Source organism: Oenanthe melanoleuca, chromosome 2 (assembly GCF_029582105.1).
Source record: "Oenanthe melanoleuca isolate GR-GAL-2019-014 chromosome 2, OMel1.0, whole genome shotgun sequence".
Classification (NCBI taxonomy): domain Eukaryota; kingdom Metazoa; phylum Chordata; class Aves; order Passeriformes; family Muscicapidae; genus Oenanthe; species Oenanthe melanoleuca.
The window spans coordinates 114185529-114210237 of NC_079335.1; the positions used below are offsets into that span (position 1 = coordinate 114185529).

At 40.4% G+C, this 24709-nt stretch overlaps 1 protein-coding gene across 2 annotated transcripts in view; it reads left to right on the plus strand.

Moving 5' to 3' along the window:
• The window catches only part of RFTN1 (raftlin, lipid raft linker 1), a 95255-nt gene extending 70546 nt beyond the window's left edge, over positions 1–24709 (plus strand). For both annotated transcript variants that reach the window (XM_056483379.1, XM_056483378.1), the window contains exons 7-10: positions 6306–6421; positions 16944–17047; positions 18385–18466; positions 22296–24709. In XM_056483379.1, the coding sequence (XP_056339354.1) occupies positions 6306–6421; positions 16944–17047; positions 18385–18466; positions 22296–22736 (743 nt within the window). In that variant the 3' untranslated portion in view covers positions 22737–24709. The remainder of the gene's footprint in view (positions 1–6305; positions 6422–16943; positions 17048–18384; positions 18467–22295) is intronic.

Below are 24709 nucleotides of genomic sequence, written 5' to 3' on the forward strand. Positions count from 1 at the left end.
AATCTGTTTCTTCCTTCTGCTAACAGTTTAATAATTAGTCTTTAAAGGAGTTTTAAAGTTCACTGGTAACAATTGTCTCTTTTTGCTTATTGTAGCAGATAATTATAAACAGAAATATTACACAATTGCTGATCGCAATATATAAACCATGCAGAGTTACACCATATATTAAATGTATTCAGATTTTGTTGGTAAGTTAGAAACAGCAGCCTGCTTGGTCCTTGAATGTTCTTATGTTGGCAGATAACAGTTATTTATTTAAATCTGCACTTCAGTTACTTGCTGGTGTTTTTCATCCAGCTCATGTAATTGATAATTCTGCCTATAGTCCCAGATGCAAACTGATCCTACCCAGTGATCTGAAGTGACTGTAGGAATTCACCCTTGCCCTCTTCTAGTGGGAATGGAGTCTGTAGCAGCAAGCTACAGATTAGTACCAAATGGAAAGGAAGTAACAGGTGGGTCTCCTTTGTTCCTGTAACAGCAAGTCTCCAGTCAGCACTGTGAGAAGGCAGGGAGAGTCAAACCTCTTCAAGGTTATATTTTGATGCCTTAACAGAGTAATCACAAGCCGGTTCATCCTCAGTTGTTTTGAACTGCAGCTCTTTAAGTGCCTAGCATTTTTGTATTTGTTGTACCATTCTGTCTGTGAATTTTCTGCCTTTCAAACCTCAAAAAAGCCAGCCAACCAGCCAGAAAACACTGACAGTTCTTAAACACAAAGCAAAAGTAGCAAAACGTGAGCTGCTTGGAAGAGGAAAGTAGTAAGGTTTTTAAGAGAGTCCAATTGATTGTCTCTGTCATCTGCCTCCAACAGAGATGTGCTGGTGATCCCTTTGACCAGTTATTGTCACCTTAGCCACTGAAGTACTGGGAGTTTTATCACCCATATGGAATTACTCTCTCTGTGTGTATTGAAGGTGAAAAGATTCAGAAGGGGGCAGGAATGCAAATACAAAGAAAAGGCAGACATTCATGTCACGTGCCCCATAAAGCCACAGAGAGCTAGTTTTCCTCATTGAGAGCAACAGCAGCCTAAAGGTTAGTTTTCGTAGATAAGGAGAATTTGTAGTTCAAAGACAGCAGGGGGAAAATTGTCGCCTGCTAAGACAGCTGTCATGGTGAAGTAAGTAATCTTTTCCCATATACCTCCTTTAAATCAGAAGCAAGAACATCAAAATACGTTTTTGTCAATCGAGCTACATCAAATATTTATACAACCCAGTGAAAATAGCTTTTTGTGCACAGTAGGAAACCTTAATAAAAGATGCAGTGGTAATGGAACATTTTCAGAGGAAGGACATTGTTTGTAACCTCTACTTTTGGAGCCTTTTCTTTAAGAAAGAGTGAAGTTCAAGAGTAGAGATTGGAAAATGATACTACAAACAGCAAAGTTAAAATGTTTTGTTTTATTGGCATTTCTTACCACCCTATTGCAAGTGGATGAATATTTGGAATTTCCAAGTAATGTCTTAACTTAAGCTACATTCCAGGAGCTGAATCTTGTCTAACAAGGGATTACTAAAGGAGAATACAACTGCATCTGAATCAGGAAATACTTTACATAGGAAACAGTGAAAACTGGAAAAACCAACTTACCATCTAAAGCTTTAGATAACTGATCTTTCTAGGCAGGTAGCATCCAGTTGAATAAATGTATCTCTAAAATCTGGCCTGCAGGAATCTGTGTATGAGTTGACAGCCTAAAGTGCCAGTGTAATCAGTGGAAATGTAGGCTTGGACTGATAGAGTTAGGATTTGTCTTGTGATCCACCTCGTCCTATATCAGGATGTGCAAAAGAGATCAGATACATCTAGATAAGACTGAGATACCTGGTACTTCCTTTGCCTTAGTCTTCACAGGCAAAGGTTGCACCTGTCTTTAAAAAAAAGGCCAAAAGGACAAACCAGAGACCTACAGAGTGGTCAGCCTCACTTCATTTCTGGCTGGATCACTGAGTAGGTCCTCTTGGACCTCCTGGACACATGAAGGAGAGGACAGTGACTGGGGCATTCAGCATGGATTTAACAAGAGTAAAACATACTTGAAAATTATTGTCCTCTGTGATAAAATAATGATTTGTGAGTGAAGAGAAAGCAGTAGATGTCATTTTGGGTGAATTCATCAAGGGAGTTTGGCATTAGCTCCCACAATATTTTTGTATCCAAGCTAGGACCATGCAGCCTAAAAGATCTAGTTACATGGCTAAAACTCAGGTTTGTGGTTAATAGGTCACAGTTTACCTGCAGTAAAAAGGGGAGTATCACAGAGATCTATCCTGGGACCTGTTGTGTTTAAGAATTTTATCAATGATGCACAGGAGGCAACGAGGCTTGCTTTTGTCAAATTTCTGGATGATCCCTTACTCAGGAGACAGACAGCTGTGCCTCATAACTGGGCTGCTGTCCAGAAGGACCTGGGCAGGCTGGAAAAACATGCCAGCAGGAGCTGTTTGAAATTCCATGAGGACAAATGTCCTGCCTCTGGGAAGGGAGAGGCCTTTTCACTAATCCAGGCTTTCCCCAGCCTGGCTGGGTAGCAGCTCTGTTGAAAGGTCCAGGGAATTTTAGTAGGCAGCAAGCAAGATGAACCTGCACTTGAGAGAGTTAGTTCAGCCTGGAGAAAGGACAGCTTTGGGGGACCTAACAGTGCTTGGCAGTGCCTATGAGAAGACAATCAAAAAGGTGGATCCAGGCCCTTGATTGTAGTGTGTGGTAGGAGGACTGGAAAACTTATACATAAATTAATATAAGAGAGGTCCTTTTTGGATATAAAAAAACACTTTCTTACCATGAAAGCAGTCGCTCTCTGGAGGAGGCTGCCCAAGAAGTTGTGCCATGTCCATTCTTGGAGATTTTGAAGATGCAGCTGGATAAAGCCATGAGTGGTCTGGTCTGCAGTTGTATATTGAACCTGCTTTGAGCATCCTGAGGTCCCCATCCAGCTGAATTATTCTATGATTCTATGAAACTGTTGGATCAGGAACATCTCACTTAGTGGGCCAGCTCTAGAATATGTGACTGTCAACTGAAGTTGCTCTTAGATCTATGTGATAAAGGTACTGCAGACACACTCAGTGCATCTGCTAATTTCCTTGCCCTTCCACAGCTCTGTGTAAGAGTTTCCCTGAAATTCTGCTGATCCTGACCACATAGCATGGGTTATAAGTGCCTTCTCTTCAAAACTTGACTCTGCTAGCCTTCTCTCTTCTGCATTCTCCTTTCCCCCATTATTCTCAGCACCCCAAATGCTTCACATGTAAAGGAGTTAATGATCCAATTATTCTTTCCTGTGCCTCTCTTTTTCTCTGGAAGTGTAGTACATGACCTGTAAAAGGTAAAATGTGTGGCCAGGGTGTGAGATGTGAGAATTGGCAGGTGTGCATTCATGGCATGAATCTTTAAAACACTGTGGCATGACAGGTAGAGGAGGTTGGTTGAGAGGGAAATCTCAGTGATTGTCATCAGCCAGTTTCTGTAGAGTTTTTCACCAGCATCACTCTGTTGAATAGACACTGTTCTTTACATTTGCAGCTGTCTTTCCGTCACAATTTTCACCTTCCAGTTTTCTCATTTTCCATGGATTTCTTTACTAGCAAAAAACGTCATTAAAAATGAATGGATTGTGTGATTGATGGATGTAGCCTTCGACAGTAATCATTGTACTTCCAACAAGGAAGCAGAATCTTAGAATAATTTAGGTTGGAAAAGACCTTTAGGATCACGAGTCCAGCCATAAACTCAACACTGCCAAGTGAAGTTTCTGCTGCCTGTTGGGTCTCCTGAGCTCAGCTATTGGTTTCTAAAACATTGCATATGTGCCATCATATTCACATATGTGGAAGCTGTAAATTACATGAGTGGAATGTGCAGCAGAATGAAACATAAAGGATGATTTACGAGTGAGTGCAAACACGCGCCTGCTGATTGTGTTTTGATCGCTTATTAATTAGCTGGCAAACACGTGGTGAGGGGAGAGCTCAAGCTGCAGTTGTGCCAACAGTGTGACACTGAATTTCATTAAGGGAATTCACAGTACAGGAGCAGTGCACTGGTGCTGTATAAAGCTGACCTGGCAAGATCTGGATGTTTGTGTCTAGTAGGGATCTGCTTTCAATCTTAGGTGCTGTCCTGTCATCCGTGCTTTGGAAAATTAAAGTGCTATTTGTGCATTAGTGTCCTGAAATAGATTTGGATATGGGTTTGGGTGTTGGAATGTGATATTTTACAGAAATTGAGTTGGTTCCCTCTTTGTAGTGTCGGATCTAACAAAGTGCTGTTTTTGAATGAAATCCAGTAATTAAATCTTGTTCCTTTGGTATGTGGCAGGCTTGCTCTCCCTGTGTTTTCAAACCTGTAACCCAGTTACTTAGTACTCTGGCCTGTTATTTCACAACAAAAATGTCAGTTCTTCTCACTTGGATGAGAAATCTGTCTGGATGACAGGAGTTACTGCTTTGTAGTCCAGCTCATCCACCTTGGAGCAGTGTGTAATCCCAGCTTGCTGTAGTGGCGAGGAGTCTTTGGCTCTCTCTTTTAAATAAAGTTGCAGGAAACCTGCCTGTGGAAATAGTGTGAAAGTAGACAAAGAGTTTTTCTTCTTCTTTCAGACTCCGAACAGAATCTCAGGGATTTTTAATCCCTAGTAAGTGGTTTACAACTTTTTTCTTTTACAAGTGAACAAAAAAAAAAAAAAAAAAAAAAAAAAAAAAAAAAAGAAAGCTGTGTTATTTTAGAGACAAGTATTTGCATCTCCTGACTTGCAACTTAATGGCTTGACTGCAACAGCAGCAAAAGAGGATAAGGAACTGTGCAAATACAAACAGAGGGATTGTGCACTGACACCTGCAGCAGCAGTCGTGCTGCAGTGTGTGTGTGTAGACATAAGCCTCCAGATGTAGGAGTCTGGTCTGCTGTGGGCTTTGCCTGCAGCAGATTTGTCATTTCCAGATAATAAATTGAATTTAGATAATATAATGACATTGGAAGATGTTGACTGAGATTGTGTCTGCAAGAGGTAAGAAGCCTCTTAATCCTTCTCACTGCTTCCTTTGTGAAAATTGTTTCTGAGTTTGATATATGTTTTCTCTTGGAGGCAGTGATTCCTTCCTGCTGGCATTTCTTGACCTTGTAACATCCACCAGGAAAGCAGGATGACCCTGATGAAACACCTAAGCAGGCTTATCCAGAAGACTTCCCTGTCAGTTCAAGAATCTGTCAGTTTGGCATGTGTGACTGCATTTCAAAAACATGTATCATACCAGCTCAAGAAATATAGTGTTGCTAGAAATATAAGGAAGCTATCATGCAAAATACAGCATTTGGGGAGGGGATAAGCAAGGTCTTTATAATCAGTCAGAAAGGGTAAATATACTGTTCATATTAGAAAGGCTGAAAAAGACACTTTTTGACAATGTGAGAAGAGTTTTCTCTGTTTATAAAGAGCACAGTCCTGCTTATTTACTGTTTTCCAAAACATAATTCTATTGTTCCATCAATCAGCTTATCTTAACAAAGAAAGATGAATATTTTTTTTTCCCCAGTTATTCTGTTTCTGTTCTGTCATGGAGCCGACAAAACCTCAGTTCTGGTATATGGGAGTGATTGCAGGTTATGGAGTGTGTGGCTGAGTTAAAGGAGAAAGTGCTGCTCAAGTAACTTTAAGAGTATGTGTTGTCTGAAAAAAGGCTGAATGTGTAGGGAATGCAAATGAGAACAGAGAGGCACTAAACCAGATGGTCAAAATGCCTTCGTAAATTGATTAAATAGTTATGAATGTATCTTTTCTCTCAGACTGTTCAGATATGCCAGATCATCCCTAGTCCGTGTGGATCACTGTATCTGCAATGACTGATCCATATGCAGGGTTCTGACTTGTGTGAATAAATGGATATAGTCACAAGTATCAATATCATAAATATCATAAAAATAAATCAGTATACCTTCAAAACCCCTTGAAAATAATACATTGACATAATCCATGATCCTTAGTGTGTTTATAACTTCAGGTAGGTGAGCAGTACTGCTGAACTGAGGACTGAATCATTTTTGCCTGCTCAGAATGGGGGAGGTATAGTTTCTTGATGGCAGAGGGTAGAATAAGAGACTGGACAGCAAGGTTTGTTATTAGGGAGTAGGATTGCTCTTAAAACTGCTAGAGATACAAGTCTCTTTCATTTAATAGAGCTAGACTATCAGAGAATGTCTTTGAACGTTGTAGTAATCTCCTGGGAAGAATATGTTATTAATAAATTCAGATGCCTCACTACACTGTAAAGCTTACAGGCAGCCCTGTGTTTTCACAGATTCTTTACACGGGACAATGGATGGAGTATTTATCTTTGAAGATGTTGCTGTGGAAGACAGTAAAACTACGCAGGGCTATGATGCAATTGTGGTAGAGCAGTGGACTGTCTTGAAGGTATGTGTACAGTCTTTCTTCTTTGACCTCCTTTTGTAAATCAAAACACTCCAAGACTGTGAGACAGACTCTCAAGTACTGATCTGTGCTCCAGTAGTACCAGCCGGGCAGCCAGAACGAAGGGATGCAATGTTAACAGTAATGCCAGATCGCCACTCTCTGGATTTGTACAACACACTTCTGATCTTGACCTCATGCTTGTTTTGGAGGGTAGGAATTGTGAGTGGCAGTGAGCCACTCAGGGCTGTCTGTCTCAAAATTACAGATGTGTGTTAGATTAACTGCACAGAGGATCTCCATTGGTTGTCAGGGCAACATGATCACACAAGTCGTTGTAGCATTGCAGTTCTAAAGAAAGCAGCACTTTAGGTAGGCAGGTTTAGCTGCAGCAGGATAGCATGGAGAATTGCCTTGGCTCTGTCTGTCTTCCTTCATATGCTGAAAATCTGAATGTTCTGGATAGGCCCCTGTAGACAAACCACATGTGTCACAACTTGGCCTTCTGCAGATCCAGGTGGCCACGCAGATCAGTAGAAGCACTGCTTAGGCCTGATTGGTCAGCACCCATCTTCCACAGCAAATTTGATACACACAGTACCTCTGTGTTTGAAAAGCTGGGCTTAAATTCTTTGAGACCTGAACATGGTGGTGGGTGGGGGGGAAAGTAGTTGCTTAACTCTTAGAAGGTTTTTTTTGTTCAGTCTGATGTCTGCTAGAAATAGGTGCTGTGTATCTATAAAGGAAATACTTGATCATTTCACTTGAAATTTATTGGAAAGGTTGTAAAATCCTTAGACAGATAATCCCTCATTTTGGCACACACACGCCAGAAGAACAGATTAGGGGAAAATGGACAGATGCTAGAGTATGTGTGTAAAATTCCAGGAGACTAAGATTAAGAGTTTTGTTATTAGATGATGATTTTGTAGTGCAGCAATAAATGGCCAAATGGTAATAGCTACAAACAACTTGCAGAACGGTTTTGTGCATTAGTAGCAGCTTTTCTTGTTGCTGATATGTGTCTGAAAAATTATTCCTCTATTGCATTAAATGTTATTCCAGTTATGACATACTTCTTGTTCATTTTTAGGGTCAAATTGCAGTGTTGCCACTCAGGAACAAGGTTTTGGGGTAATGACAGATGATTTCATTGAGTGCATTAGTTTAGGGCTGATCAAGAAGGCAAATGTTAAGAAGCATTAATGTTAACCATATGTTTAAAACTGTTAGGAAATGAATAGAGGGTGAAACAGCAAGTATATACAACTTCATACTACTGTGTAAGCTGTGTTTGACAGCACCTTATTTCAGAAGGCTGTGTTAGCACAGTAATTGTCCAGAGAAGAGAGTGGGCATGGTCAGTGATAACACACAGCTTCCATATTTGGAAGATTTTACATGTGTGTCCTTTCAGCCTGGAAAAGAAAAGAATGGAATAGGTAGAGAGCTCCTAAAACATGGGAAAGAGGTAAATAGGGATTGTTTGCCATCTCTTCCAGTGTAAGTGCCAAATGGCAGTAGTCAGGGCCAGGTGCGAAGCAAACAAAAGAGAGATATTTCAATAATTATTTATGCAGCAGATCTGTGGAACTCTTTTCTGGACAGGGTTGTGGATTCAGATAGCAATGGAAGCATTTTAATTCAGATCAGAGGTGCCTTTTTGACGTGAACCCACTGATCCATCCTTGATATGCCTCACTTCACCTCACAGAATGGTCCCACAGTGCACAAACCGGATTTCTTGCATAGAAACTAAACCAGACACGCTAAGTACGCAAAATATTTGGGGCATGCTTGACCTAATATATATTACTTTTCCTTAACCATCACTTAGAGCCATGTTGAAAATAGCTTTCTGAGTTATAAACAAATTCTTGGCCAGAGCCAGTTTGGATCTCAAACAACCAATCCAAGGTTTTCCATCTCAGTAGGATATTGTCACAAAGTTAGGCATAATCTGTGTGGACACAAGACAGCTTCTGTCAAGCTGTATGACAAGGACAATGGGGATCTTGTGTTGGCAGAGCACTGACCAAACACCAGGACACAGCAGAGAGTATTTTCTAGCAGGGCTCTTTGAAGTGTTAGAGGCCTCGTAGGTGGAGTATAATTCGCTTTCAATTCTAGAAATTCCATGCTGGAGAACACAGCTGGTCAGCAGATTAAGGAATGAACCTCCCAGTGCCATCTGGTGTGTCAGGCGATGCTGTACTGTGACACACCATGTCTTTGTGAGGGCTAATGCGGAGAATCTCCTGTCCCAGACGTAAGATTTGGGATGTGCAATTTCAGAAACTGACTAATAGCATGTACGGAGCTCGTCAGTGTGATCAGATTATTCTCTGCTGTAATTAAAAATTTGGATGCTGGGTGTTCCCTGGTAGTTTTGCTCTTTTGAGGTCAAGTGTGGCTGTTCTGTGGGCATTATGAAAATGTTCCCCAGCAAGCTGAAAGGGGAAGAATATGGGGAAGAAACAACTTTCTGAAGGAAGAAAGTTGAGGCATTAGGGAAGTCTTGCAAAGGTCTTACCTATTTAGAGAAAGAGCAGAGCCACCTTGATTTTCTCCTCCTGCAGTTTGATTAACTGCCAGGATATATCTTGTCTCATGCTTTCTGGGACATAATAGGTGTGGGTAGGTCAAGTCATGGAAACGATGAAAGGACTGGAAGCTGGGGGATCTGTAGGCACTTGCACAGTGTTGTACCCGGAAGACCAAGTGTTAAACCCTGTTGGAATTCACCTTTATTTACCATCAACATGGAATAATGCAGTGGCAGAGGAAGGGACTGTAATATGGGGAAGGAGACAGAGTTCAGAGGTGACAGAAGATGTCCAAGAGCCAGTAAAGGTTTCTTTCTGAGTGTTACAAAGTATAATTTTACAGAGATAGTTATGGAGCAGTAAATTACTCATTATGTAGAAGATTTGGGCTCTTTTGGTGTACATTCAGCTCTGATCTACATTAACATTTTCTATTTGCTATTTCCATTTCTACCAAGGCAGTGGAAGAAGCCCTGATGGGCAGCATGACATAAATTTATATAGTGGATCCTTATTTTAAATTTGTATCAGATTTGGTTATCCGAATGGGCTTTGGAGTTGTTCAGATGTGATCTGAACTGAATGTAAATTTATTGTGCTGTATCCTAATTAAGAAGAAGAAGAAGAAACAAACAAAAGAATCCCAGCCGCAACAAAAGAAAGCTTTTTTAGAAAGAGAGACATGTAGCATGTATCAATGCCCTTTAGAAAGAAAACCTTTCTAAATGAAAAGGTAAAGGGTTGCTGTTTAACCATTAACACAAAAGAGAGGGGATGGCACACCTCTTAGCAGGGAAAGTGCTGCCTTTTTAATTGCTAAGGCTAATAGAGAAAACAAGCTGAACAGTGTGATGCACTCAGTATGTGTGTAAAATGTCAGTTTGTAGAGGATGTAAAGCTCGCAGCTGTCACAGTATGTGGTCCCGCCAAGCAGCAGACAGGATGTAATAGCTCTGAGTAATTTAACTCTTTCTTCTCATAGAGCTGTGGTATCCCCTACAAATGACCACAGGACTTGTTATGACAAAATACTGCACTCATCCTTATCACTTTAACTCTAAAAATGTCAGGACATATTATTTCCACTGCAGTCTCTGAGATCTGGCCCTAAAACTTGTTTGATGGTTTTAATTCTGCTTGTGTAGGCAAATGTGGGTAGACAGTTCTGATTAATCAGAGCCTGCATGATTTCCCTCTCCCCAACTCTAAATCTGTCACCTTCCCTTCCCCATTACCCAAGACAAAATAGCTAATACTGTCTTTAAAACAGAGTGCTATAACATTTATTTTATATTGCTGCATTGTTCTGCCTCTGAAGCTGTGTTTATTTTGAAAATATTGTCCTTAATTTACACGTATTTTCTCACTGAAAATCTTGAGCTGCTGATTCATCACTTTGAATTTGCTGCTATGCTATATCATTGGTGTAATGACATTAATTAAAATCTCAAATATATTGTGGTGTTGCCATTTCCCTGGCAGACTTGAATGGGGTTAGTCTCCACCAAAGGCATGGTAAACCTTTTAAAGTGCGACATAACAAAAGATTTAAAAATTTATCTCTGCTGAGCCTAGGTTGCAAGTTGCCTTAATGTAAGCCTTGGAACAAATTCTCTGGAAATGAGGATTTGATTTGTCTGTAAATCTGATTTAGGTCATATGTCAGTTAAGCCATGTTCTGCTGTCTCTGGCCATGGGAGAAAGGCATGACCAGGTCAGCCAAGGAGCTGATGGCATGAAAAGCCCAGGGGAGTCATGTGTGTGACCCTCTTTACCACTCAAAGGACAGATGTGCTGCCTGGGCATAATATTTCAGCAATGTCTGTTTCTGAATTCTTGTTGCTTTTTAAGAAGAACTGAACAAAAACCTTCAGGAGCCTCTTATCTTTCAAAGGTTCTGTAATTCTTGTTTCATTCCTTTATATAAGATATGAAAGTCACATATATACATACATATTTGTCTGCTGAACTCAGTAGACATAGGTTTAAAATCTTTTAAAATCCATAGGGTAATATGTTCATTGGTTTTGATGATTAATGTAGTAACAAAATCTAGCAATATGAACTTGGAACATCCGTGATTTCCTGTGGCTTTGGTAGTGAACATGTAACAAGGTGAATGCTTCTTCCATGGGAGTAAAGGGCACTTGAAGTATAGGGACTGAAAAGCACAATATATATTAAAAAATTGTTCCTAGCTGTCACATTTTCCTAAGAATTAGTTCTCTGTTCATAAAATCTTCAAGGGAAAAGTGAACATCCCAGATCTAAACTTCCCACTTAAAAACAAGCTGAGGAAAAGTAATTCAGTCCTCTTCTATACTTTCTATAAAACCACACAGGGCACAGGTTTTGTTTGCCCAGCAGCTGACTCCAGCTGGGCAGTAGTGCCCTGGATACTGCATGTGTGAGGATGTTGAGGGCTGTGGAGTGGGTGCTGGGACCCCAGAGGCCACACACAGTTTGAGGGGCAGCACAGCACTTGCCTTCCTACTGTGTGAGCCATTGGCAGCAGAGGGTCCAGGCTTCAGCTGTGGTGCTTGCATGGAAATAGATGATTACTTGCATAACTGGGGAGTGGTGCACAGAGCCTTTTGGGAAAAGCCACATGTTGTTTGGGAATAAATTATAACCAAAGGGAATTGTGTCAGGGAAGCTGCCTGGGGATGATTAAGCTGCGTGTGTAGGGCACACTGGGCTGTGTAAGTTCTCAGATAGTGGTTTTTTATGTTGTTTCTTTTCCCCCAGAGGAAAATTGATGGACAAACAGTAAAATCAATGCTCACCTTAAGGTGGCATTTTAAGTGTTGCAGGAATTGTGAAAGTAAAAATGCCAGATTTATTGAAGAAACTGTACTGATGGATTGCTAGATCACATTTATTTCTTGTGTTTCATGGACAGTTACATGGAGTTGTTTCATCATTTGTACATTGTCTGTGCAGTGGTAAGTTCAACACATTTCATAGAATGTTTCCAGTATGGAGAACTCTCTGTGTCAACACATTTACATTGTCCAGCTTTTGCTGCTGACCCTGTGCTTCTGTAAATGCAGAATTGTGTTGCTGTGCAGATATACTTCTGTGTTACAGGTGCATGCAGTATCAGGAGCACTCTGATGTTTTTATTAGTTTATATGCTAGAATATAGGATTTGCATCCACAGAAGTCACTGAGAGAAGCAGGCATTGTGAGCACAGAAGAAATTTTTGGTTGTTTTAATTTTACTCTAGATATGGAGCCAGGTGTGAATGTTCCTCAGCAGCCTGTGTGTACTGAAATTGTGACTGGATACAGCTGAATTGCAGAAACACTCTCTTAACAAGATGCTGCCTCATATAGTGTTACAGCCTTATTATACTCTCCAAAATATTTCACATTGCGGGAATTCACTAATATATATTAGTAATTGTAAATAACTTTAAATTACATATGCCCAGAATATTGAGGGAAAAGCCTGCATGTGGATTTATTTCTCTTCTTTTTTCTTCTGTTACCATTCCACTAAGATCCCCATTTGGCAGCTACTCATTGTTGGTCAGTGACCCATCTGCTTCCCAAAGCTACTGGTGGTGGTTTCCAAGGATGCAGGAGTCATCCCACAGCCCTTTGCTCCACAGCTAATGGATGTATAGCAAGTGTCTGCCAGCAAGGTGCTGTGGTGTGCTACACATGGAAATTCAGGAGCATCTCAGTACTAGAAGAACAAAGTCCAACTTTTTTATTGCTGAAGCATTTGTGAAATTTCTCTTTTGCTTCCAATAAATATTTTTAATGGTTCAATACTGTTACACTGTCATCAGAAGTTACCTCTTGGAAGAAGTCTGGAAAAGAAAAAGGCAAATAATTCACAAATTTAGAGCTTGAATTTAGTCCCTCTGTCAGCTGTGTTACTGCAAACATAAAACGTTTGCAGCACGATTTTACTGGGTCATTCCTGCACAGTCCAGATACTCAATTTCTCTCATTGCATTTTCTTTCTTTTCCACTATGGTGCAAGTCCTGCCTTTGCACTTCCACTTCCTCCCTTCATTGGCCAGGGACAGAAAAGCTTTGGCTTTAGCAGAGCTGGGGAGTGGTAGCCAGCCTTGGCTGGGAGTGTGTTGTGCTGCCCTCGTGGGCTCTCCTCTCTATTTTTTGTAAGGAGCTGGGTTTGAATGCAGTGCCCATTTTCTGTAACAAACAGTAGGTTACACTTTCAAAGCAACTTGATTTTTTTTTTTTTTTTTTTTTTTTTTTTTTTTTTTTTTTTTTACTTCCCATCCTCTTTGCCATCTGTCAGTAGATTTTGGTATGCAGTCTGTTAGGATTGCTGATAAAGGTTTTATTAAGTTTTATTTAATGGGATTTTCAATCTACCACTCTTTAATCCATGTTGGAAAAAAATATTAAATAGTCACAATCCATAGCTGCCTTCTAACTAAATCACATTCACTTAGCCCAGGAAAGAATGATTTCTGAAGAACTTCTGTCTCACAAGAGCTTAGTAGTTGTCTTGTTTATTATCTTGCTGTGGTTAAAATTGCCACAGTAGGAGGGGAAAAGAAAAGAAAAATTGTTAATGCAGTTGTTTGTGTGGCTTGCCCTAGATATTATTCTTGTAATTTTTTTATCTTTTTTTTTTTTCTTTTCCTAATGAGCAGAAACAACTGTGAAAGGAAAAAATGCTGGAAACAAACAATACAACTACAAATAGAAAGAATTCTTTTCATGTGATGCAAGTCAAGGGAAAATCCTAGCTCAATATGCTCTGGCTTCTTGACACTCAAGGTGTGATCAGAGATTACTTATCATCCACAGGAGAGTGGGAAACAAGTTAATTAAAATTTTCCACCCTTTCAGTGAATGAAATGTCTCCCAGTTTGAGACGCATTGTTTAAACACTTCTTTTTCAGGAGAGCTCTGGCATGGTTTTTTCCTACTTCTACTTGTGTTAAAATCCAGTATTTGCTAGTTAGAAAGAGCATTGCACTTTTATTTGAGGGAACGGTGTGTTTGAAATTTCATTTCTATTGTTTCTGATAATAGTAGATAAAATAATTACTGTATTAAATATAAAACGAGTACAAGATTACTCTTTTCCTCTGCACCCAACCCCCAGTGTACTGTTTGTTTAGAAGCATTTTTGCTTTAGAAAGCATTTAATATGACACCAATTAAAGGTCTGTATAACTGTGACTCCTGCTGGTACACAAATTCCAGTCGTGGGATAGAATTACAGCTGATGATTCAGGAGGGGGAGGGAGAAATAATTTAACGTGGTCTTAAAAAAAGCTTATCTGTATCTGCAAGTAGGGAGTTCGAAGCCCATGTGGATTAACCTGTTTGTTTTGGAGTGACTCCTTCCTCTTGTCTTGTCATCTTCAAACTCAGCCAATAATTGGCAATAATCTATTCCCCAAGGAACAGGAGATGAGGTGCAGTGTCTGACTTCAGTGAAGATTGTGGAGTTGGAGGGAGCTCCTTAGAGGGCCTGAGGAGCTCAGAGGAGGGAACACCTCTGCATCACATACACACCTCCTGCCTCCAGACAGCCCAACAGGCACACTGGGGTGTTGGCTACCAGCATGTGGGAAAAACAGAGGGTCACCTTTTTGTAACAGCTGTGTAGAATTCTTTAAATAGGTTGGTTGGTTTTGATTTTTTTACATTGCCAGATTTTTTTAAAAAACCCTTTTTTTTAGGCCTAATTGACTTGAATTTATTTTCTGATAACTTTATCCTTTTGAATGTGCTTACCTGCTTGTTTACTTTCCGCACCACTGGGTTGTGAAATACACCATCATCTGCTGCAGATGATGCTTCATCCTGACAAGTCAGACAGGTCCAAAGCCAGCCCTGTCTCGCTGCTCAGAGCCTGCAGGGACAGGGCTGTGGCAGGAGTGATGGCATGTCCCTGAAACAATTTGGCTTCTACAGCAGCCAAATGAGCTCTGCGTGGTATTGATGTCCTTCCTCATTGCCATAATCTGCCTCTGATTTCTGACATTTGTTGCACATCCTGATGCAAGAAGAAGGTTCTCCCTGCTAATCACCCACCTTAGGCAATGAATTCAAAATAGAAATACTCTTTACAACACAAGATGTTCCTCAGGGCACAGACAAGCTCTGCTGTGCCAGTCTTTCCTGATCTGCTTTCCTCCTCTAAATGAGTGAGCTCCTTCTGGTTTTTCCTCTGCAAACACTGTTTGATGGAGGGAATGTTTTAGACAGGTCCTTTTATGTGGCACCTCATGAAGAGCTTGTGATGGTGGATGCTCTTACCTTATTCTTAATCATCATGTTGTGTGTTTGCATCTTTATTTTTTGAGGGTGTTGTTGACCAATCTCATAAATCTCAGTGTGTTATTAATATGTCTTTTTGAGAAATTACAGCTTAAAGGCATCTAAGATGTCATGATTTTTTTATTACACTTGGAAACTCTATTTTAAAAACTGGAAAGAGTGCACAAGTATCTGTGTTCCAGAGAGAAGTGGGAGTCAAAGGAGACTCTGAATGTACCATGATCTCAGCTGCAGGATAAGTCCTCTTTGCTCCAGTGGACACGAGTTAAGGGCCATGTAGTATTACGCCCTTCTCACAGGGTGTCTCATTCCTCTCCCAGAGTTACAAATTCCAGTTTGTACAGGGTGATGTTTTAAAGTAGCACCACCTTTCTAAATCCCCACAAGCCTCTGTACAGAAGTAACAGTGTTCTCTTGCAGGCACTTTCTGGGGTAGAGATTTAAAACATTCTCCTTTTAAGCAGGATAGATGCAGCTTCTTCAGCTATTTGCACTTGTAGTCATGATCAGGTTTTTAATAGGTATAGTCAGGCAGCCATTCAGTTATAAAGATATAAGTGACCTAAATTACATTCCCTAGAAGAAAGGAACAGCTGAGATTGGAATTCACTAAAATACCTTGAAATAACTACAGCAGGATTTGGATTAGTTCTGATCAAATGACTGTTTCATTACTGTGGAATAAATGGATTTTTTGGAGCTGGAAAACTATTGTGCCTTCCCTAGTGTTGCGAATTGGCAGTTAAAACTCCTTACGTGCACACGAAACCAGTGTAAGTGCCTGAGCTTTTTGGCAAATGTAATTGTTATTCCAATCAAATTTAGTTATATTTGTAGAAACTAGTAGTTAGCATTTGTCTGCTTTGTGTTTATTAAAATTAAAAACTAGTAAATATGCTGTAGCATCTATTCATTAAATTACTGGCAGTCTTGGTAATTAGACACCTCACTGGAATAATCTTTGTGAAACCACCAGTGGTTCTTTCTGTGTGGATTGCAGGGTCTGCCATTCAGTTGAAAGGGAATGAGCAAGGCTCTGCTGGGTACATGTGCAGCAGGAGCCAGACTCCTGCACTGAAAGGCAAAGCTTTTTGTCTCGCCCACAGATTTCCTGATTCAAAATAAGAAGGCAGCGATGCGTATTTGTGGGCGATAAAAGGAACAGACTCATACTTGTATTTTTTGTTGCTGTTGTTGGCTAGTTTTTCCTTTTGATCCATCATGGTAGGGTAACACAACTGATTTCAGAGCAGATATTCAGGATTTGCTGAAGCTTAGACAAGTGCAGAATCCGAGCGAGGCAATACTGTCATTTTTTAACATACTTGAACATAATTTTTCTCGGGAGGAGATAATTGATAACACACAATGAATTTATCCTGTTCAGATCTGGAACGATCTAAAGCTAGATGGATGAGTCAGGCAGTGTAAAAACAAGATCACAGATGTTTACCATTTTAAACAAACTCCTTTAACAGTTTGGGATGCATGGGCGGTCGATCATTTGTCTCATGTTTTTGAACGTTTTCCTTCCTGCCTAGCTGAACGTAAAACATGACCCACTTCAATGCAAAACCCCTTTCTCCCTCTGAGAAAACCTACACATGTATTTTTTTCTTGGGTTGTTTTCTTTTTTGGTGTCAAGCTGAATGTCGCACTCCAAGTGATGATGCCAACTGTTGCTTTTCCTTCCCCAGGGAGTTGAAGTGCAGACAGATTACGTTCCGCTGCTGAATTCCCTTGCCATGTACGGCTGGCAGCTGACGTGTGTGCTTCCTACTCCTATTGTGAAGACAAACAGGTAGGGAGGGGTGGGTGCTGCCTTTGGGCCAGGGAAGTTGCTGTACAAGCACTGCAGTCTGCACAGGCAATTCCCCGTGCAGTCAGTGTGGATTTCCTTGCAAAGCCTGCTGCAGCTGTTCTCGGGGTTTTCCGAGCATCACAAGCCACATGTGGCAGGAAGCACATGGCTGGTGGGCAGAAGGACTGCAAGGTGGCAATGTGGTTTCTGCATGAATTTTCTGAGTGTTGTTTTTGCCTCTCTGTTAACTCCGTGACTGTAGAATTCCTGCTCTGGATCTTCCAATAAAGTCCTTTAGAGCAAAGACAAAATGTGTCATAATGTTTGGAGTGAGATGTTGTCTAGCTGAAGAAAAGTAATTTTATTCTTAATAGATGTCTGTCTAATGCTGCTGATAGTGTCTAGCTGAGCAGAACCCTGTGAGATTAGTGTGTCACTGCTCTAGTAGCCTTGTGTGCAGATATATAATAATTCTGTGGTCTACTTTGCTATTATTTATATTCTGAGTTTTTAAATATAAATGCAAATCACTTAATCTTCGTAACTGGTGAAAAACAATCATACCTCTTGTTAATCTTGAAGGTGGTGCTTTCTGAATTTTCACTGGTCAGGAATATATATATATGTACCTATACACCAATATAATCAATCATGATTTTTTTATCTTAAAGGAGTAAAAATATACCGAGCTCTTTGAGATTTGGATGAAGACTACTCCTACACATGAAAACCTAAAAAGTAAAAGGCCATCTGTGTTGAGGGAGAAACTGTATTTAAGTTTTACATAAATGTTTAAATATAAGAATGAATAGAAAATCACAGTTATGATTTGTAATCCCTGACTCTTAAAGATATATATAATTTTCTTCCAACTTTCTGTATCCCAGTAATACCTTGAGTAACAGAGGTAGGTCAGTGCAGGTTGTTCCTCCTGCCATGCTGCAGACCCACAGGGAGCACCCAGCCCCATTCCAGATCAGTGCCCCAGGAGGGAGGGAGGGAGGGAATACTCTGGTGTTGCTGAGACACAGGCACTGGGGCTCTTGGGTTTCTTCCATTTTTTTCCAAACAATTTATTCTGTGTTTACACACTAATGCTAAAACATTCAGCAAAACTCTGTCATAGGCTGACAGGCTCTATCACTCTGAACATTCCCCTCTCCCTGCCCCACAAAGTACCAGGCTGCTCAGAGACACCAGGGACAGGCAATGTGAGGATCATTCTTCATTTTGTTCTTTGACCTGCAGAAATAAATGACTGAGATGGATTTTTGCTTTGAATGATGCTGGATGTGAATTTAATTCATTCTCAGGAGTGTGCATTTGTTTCTTTTCAGGGAGGGGAATTTATCTACAAAGCAAATTGTATTTCTTCAGAGACCTTCTTTGCCCCAGAAAGCAAAGAAGAAAGAATCTAAGGTAAATAACCTTGAGTTTCTGGTTTCTTTGGGTTTTGCTGGTGGTATTTTTATATTGAAATTGATTTCCCATAGAAGTAAAATGGCCTATTCAATGTTTCTGTGATACAGTAGTGAGACACAAGGAAAGGAACTGCTCAAATGAAAGAAACAAAAAATGCTCAAATGGTGTCAAAGCTCCGAGGTTTCATTCTCTGTTGAACTCACAGTAGTATAAGAAATGCAGATTTTTCTTCATGTAAACCAGGCATACACCTCAATTTAGACCTAAAATTCTCTCATGTTCAGTGCCTGTAAGATGAAACCAACATATTTTCTCTCACTCATTTTCTGTATTTTCTGTTTAAACTGCTCTCTTTCTCTCTCTCTCTCTCTCTCTCTCTCTCTCTCTCTCTCTCTCTCTCTCTCTCTCTGTTTTGGTAGAACCTGGCACAGTGTAGGTCTGATCTTGGCTGGTGTTTATATTATGTGAATATTAATTAATTCTGCTGCAGTTTCCCCAAGAAAAGCCTCTAGAATCCAGCTAAATTATCCAAAGGCATAGTTGGCAGCTAATGATGTATGGATGTGAATATGTGTACATATTTCCACTTCCATTTTTAAGCACATAGCTGTGGGAGCCCCTGCCCAAACCTCTCATGCCATACAGCTGGAGACAGAAATACAGGAACTAGAAACTGAGAAAGTGATGGCCTTCCTACAGTGGTCGAATTTGCCTTGCCCTTTCAGTATGCAAGGGATCAGGAAAGCCAGGTGAAGTATGGAAAAGATCTCTGGAACCATATGACAGTGAGGTTGCTGACCAGTGTAGTCTCGTTTTTGTTCTGTCTCTGTGGGCTTTGGAGAGTGCTGCTAGCCCAGTGTCACCTGCAGCAGTGGGTGCTTGAGGCCATGCAGAGCTGAGCTGCAATGGGAGATCAGAAATTCTGAGCAGAGCTGAGCACCAGGAGCATTTTACCCAACAGTTCAGATAATTGCAGATAGTTTTCATCTATGAAGCCCTCACTGTTTTGGTGCCTGTTTCTGTGAAAGTTGTCTTTTTGATACAGTGCAGACCAGGGGAGTGTTTGAACTGACTGAAGCAGGAGAGAACTGCTGGGAGTGTGACTGATTTAGGATTTACCCTCTCTCATTAGCGAAGCTGCAGTCCAGAATATTGTGTGAACTTGTTACAAGGCCTGTTTTCCTTGTTTTCTCTCTCTGTTTTCAAGTGATTAAAGAGATCTTGGGATTAGTGTTTGAGTGCCTGTATTTGGTCATTCTTTTTCTACCACTGTGTGTGTGGTTTTAGTGGAAGGGATGGGAACCCATATGTGGTTGCTCATCCTCAAATAGAGAAAGAAGTATGATGCTGATTTCTTGTATTATAATAACACATACATACCATCCAGATGACTTAAAACTTTGAGTTTTTTTCATTCTGGGTTATAAAAACTTATTTAACAATGTCTGGATGACAAAACAAAGGACTCACTTGTTGGCAGTGTTAAATATACAGGCATATTTGAGGGCAAGAATCACTACAGCACATTTTCATACCAAAGGTCAAGGAAGGATGACATACCTTGATTATAGTTCTGTCAAGGGATGTAAGACTGGTTCAACGTCCGTACGTGGTTGTTGTGTCACATCAAAGATGCCAACCCAAGCATTTGATTAAAAGTTGCTGAATATTCTGCACATACAACATCCCAGGCTCTCAGGGATTTTTTTTTAACTTAAGCTATGGCATGTCTAAAATCTTTGTAGATAACCCTCAGAGGAAGGAAATAGGAAGATAACATTAAAAAGATATTGCAGTGATGGAAAATGTTCTGTCCTATCTTTGCACATCAAGAAACTGCTGTTCAAGGTAGTCAGAGGAACAGAAAAGGAAATATGCAAGGAGTGGTACAACTTCTCTCTTCATTGAAAAGTACTTCTATTAGTGTAATATTCATTCAGAGATGAGGTAATTGTGTTCATTCACTTTATACAAAACTGTTGCTTATTTCAGCAGAAACTGGCTGAATGTATTTTTGTGAAATAATGGTGTAAGTACCTGACTGAGTACATTTACGCACTCACACCTCCTACAGCTGGATCTTTCTCACATTTAGGGCCCTGATCTTACCTTCTGTCAAAGAGAGCTTTGAGTTAAGTACAGTAGTGGGTGCCCAGCACTTCTGCAAATCAAAGAGGAAAAACCTCAGGTGTCTGAATTTTAAACAGCTGAGCTCTAGAACTGAGATGTTATCGTTCCTCTTTCTCTAAATTGCAGTGCTATTGAAGAGAAAGATAACTTCCTTTAAGTAAAACCAAGAAGAGTTTTGTGAAAGCCAGTTTCTTTCTTTTTTTTCCCCTTCTCCTTTTACATTAAGTTCTGGCTACCAGGAGGAAAGAACATTGTTCCAGCTTTGTAATCTAATATGAAGTTTTGAATGGCTTTTTGATTAAGGAATAAATAGCTAGATCAAAGATTTATGAATACAAAATCTTTTGGCCAACTTCAGCACAGACCCAGTTTCACTGGAGAAAATGTCTTTTTTTAACATGGCTGGGTTTGCTGAATGTCCTGAGATTATTTATCCATCCAAATATTGCTTCATAATCCATTCCTAAGCTTCCATCAGCAACTGACACTGGTGAAAAAATGGTTGTGCACATTCAGAGGTAGCAAACTTGTGTAGGATGCCTTAGGAGTGGCTTGGAATCATGGAGCAAGTCCAGAAGAGGCCTCAAAATTGTTAAGGGGACTGGAGCACCTCTTCTCTGAAGACAAGCTGAGGAAGTTTGGGCTGTTCAGCTTGGAGAACAGAAGGTTGAATGGAGACCTCACAGCAGCCTTCCAGTATCTGTAGGGGGCCTGCAGGGAAGTAATAAAGGGACTCTTGGCCAGGAAGTGTAGCGATAGGACAGGGGTGGCTTCAATGGCTGAAATGGCTTCAAGCCAGCTTCTTTAATGGCTTCAAGCTGAAATAGGGCAGGTTTAGATTAGATGGTAGAAAGAAATTCTTTACTGTGAGGGTGGTGAGACACTGGCACAGGTTGCCCAGAGAAGTTGTGGGTGCCCCACTCCCCTGACTCCCTGTTGAAGGCCAGGTTGGATGGAACATGGAGCAACAACTAGGAGGAGTCTCTGCCTGTGGCAGGGTAGTTAGAACTAGATTACCTTTAAGGTCCTTCCAGTCCAAACCTTTTTATGATTGTGTGGTCTGGCTTTCTTTGGAAAGCTTGATTAATTTTTTGACAAATGAAGCAGATATAATAGTAACGTATTTGTCAGCCTTTATATACATTACACCTGTCAAGTTAGTATTTCAGGTATTGCTAGTTCCCTTTTTGTTTTTTAATAGTAGTTAAAACAGTTCTGAAATGGTGGCTGTGGCAAGGGGAGTGCTGCAAGTAGTACCCTCACTTTCTCATCAAAAGACATTCATACAGATGGTTCAGAATGTTTTTCTGTTTGGGTATGGTTGTGGATGTGGTGTTAGTTCTGCTAACCTGGTGAAAAACACTGGAATAATGCCATAGGATTGCTTCTTCTGTCTGTACGTATTCAGCTTTGCATATCCTTGCCTTCCACACAGTGTAGAGAGGAATCCATCAGGCACATGCAGAAGCAGAAAGCATTGAGCTTTCCTTCCTCTGCGTAGCAGATACTTGTGTGGGCAGAAATAATCTTAGGCCATCTGATTTGGTCAGGCACTTCTTTTAATCTTGGGTCTTTCTCGTCAAACCCTTTATTCTTGGAATTAAAACTAACTCATCAAAACAAGTCTACTCAGGAAGTAAATGTCCATGTGAGATTGCCTCTAATGGTCTTTAACATTTGGATCCCTTCTTTGTAGTTTCACTGGAGGTTCTCCAAAGAAGACATGCACAACAGAAAAATGAAGAATTCCACAAAGGCTAAATTAAGTACTAGGGAGAAGCAAAGGGCACAGGAGAAGCAGGAATTTGAAGTCACTGAGAACACGAGAAACTTAGAAGCACAGATGTCAAGAGCAGCCAAGCCTGATCCAGAACAGCAGCCAGATGATGTCATAGACTTGGGAGACGAGGTGGCCGGGGCCAACGACAGAGGTGCCCACCAGAACGGGGCGTCAGCGGAGACGTGTCCTGCCAGTGGCAGCTGTGACACTGGTGACAGTGCTGGGCAGGGCTGCCTCAGCCAGAGCGTGCCCAGCTGCCTTGCGGGGGAGGCTGCAGAGGGCGGGGGCTGCGTGCCAGGGCTGGACGGCTGCAGCAGCGACGGGGCAGCGCTGGACATGGACTGCTCCTGCGAATAAGAGCTGCTGTCCAGGAACCCTGTGAGTGGCTGATACTTTGCAAAGACAGAAGAACAGATTTTGATAATCCCCACCACTAACTCCATTGCTCAACTCAGCGTTTCTTTTGCATTTCTTTGACTTACTTTGCTCCTTAGCACTCTGGTATCTTAATGTTTTAAGTATCCACAGGGCCCAGTCCTTTCAACATACAGAAACTGCAAAATTCCTTTCACTGTACGTACTGAGAAATGCTCTTCTAGAGCTACACTTTAAACTAAAAAGCAGGAAGGGACAGAAATCAAACTTTTTTCCATGACCAAACTTAGCAAGCCAGCTTTGAGCCTGGGTCAGGGCAAGTGTTCCGTTCGGTCAGATTTTACTATGTAGTACTTTCTTGTCCACTTTCTGGAGAAGTTATTGTGCCAGATGTTTTTTTGTCACTAGGCTTGTAATGTCATAAAAATTATACTTGGACTTCAAGAGGTTGAATCTGAAGTTGGAAAGCTTAGGTAAGATGGCTGTTATCCATACATTTCTCCAGGAGCACACTCACTGACAATACTCTCTTCTGAATTTTATTAACCCTTACAGATCTTTAAGCAATCAGCAAATCGTGTACCTGTGGGTAAACAAACCCCATGGTGAATCTGTGAGATGGATGATTCCACTACAAAATGCAATTTCCTATTTGGTCTTTGCCAATCAACAGTTCATCAGTAACTGTGGGGGCTTCAGAAGACAGAAAAACAGGAAACGAAAAGGCAGGTAAAAAGTACTTCTGTCAGTGGTTATCCTCACTAAAATTGGAATTAGATATTACCTCTTTACCTTTTCCAGGTGGTTCTGCACCACTTCCTCACTGTTATGAAATACCTTGTGGTAAAGAACTGAAAATGTACACAGGGGTCCGTGGCCAACAAATGTTACTAAACAGACCTTCCAAAATGAAAATACCTTAGCAGACCCTTTTTTCATACAAGTAACCATATTCTGGACTGATACCTAACAGAATTCTGTAAAAATTACCAACATTTTTATGTTTGAAGTTACATAAAAATATTTACAAGTGAATGTACATGTAATATAGGTTCTGTGCCAATGTTCTCCAAGTACTTCAGTATTTTAACAAATGTAGGAAGGAATGGTTTCTCTCTTCTTAACCACCTTCATCCTTATTTAGAAGTGGTCAAGTAATCTGGTAACAAGGTGAGAAAAACATTGTAAATTCCCCTTTTTCTTGTTTTAAAGCAAGAGGTAGAGCTCTGTAAGTGGTTTGCTGTTTTTTCCCTTGACTGATTTGTGCTTGATAATTTTCCTTAGTCTTCAAATCAAAATGCTGTACAAAGGAATATGTTTTGTATCAGATGTGCATCTAGAGTGGTTTAAATGCATCCTTCATGCCTAAAAATTACTCAGTTGGCAAAACATTGCAGAGAAGGGAAAAATTACATCACTTAAATATTCATTTAATTGGGATGAAGGCACTCAAGTTTAAACCATTTGATTTCACACACACAAAGCACAGTGGTAGTTTTGTCATTGATTAAAGAGTGTTTTATTTTGAATTCAGTGGTTTAACCAGAGGACTGTAAGTAACTTCAGTTTCTGATGCTCTGATGCTATTTTTCAATTGTTTCATTTGGTATTTAGATTACACTGGGGTTCCAATAGCCTCAAAAATAGGTTGCTGCAGTTGTTCTGCTTAAATACAAGGTCTCTGCTTTGTACAACTTTTAAGTTCCTGTTTGCAGATTTTATTAGCATAAGATCTTTTTACTGATGGTTTCTATCTCAAGGACCAGCTTTGTGTTATTTTATTATTATCACTATATTTAATGAACGTTTTGCTAGTACAAAGTGTTGCAGTAGAAAGACCTCTCCAAATACTTTTTAATAGAAAACGTTTATTGGATTGCAATTTGACCTTGTTTAACTGAATTCCAAGTGCTTACAAAACTAAAGAGAAATAAAGGTCATGAGGAGATTCCTTA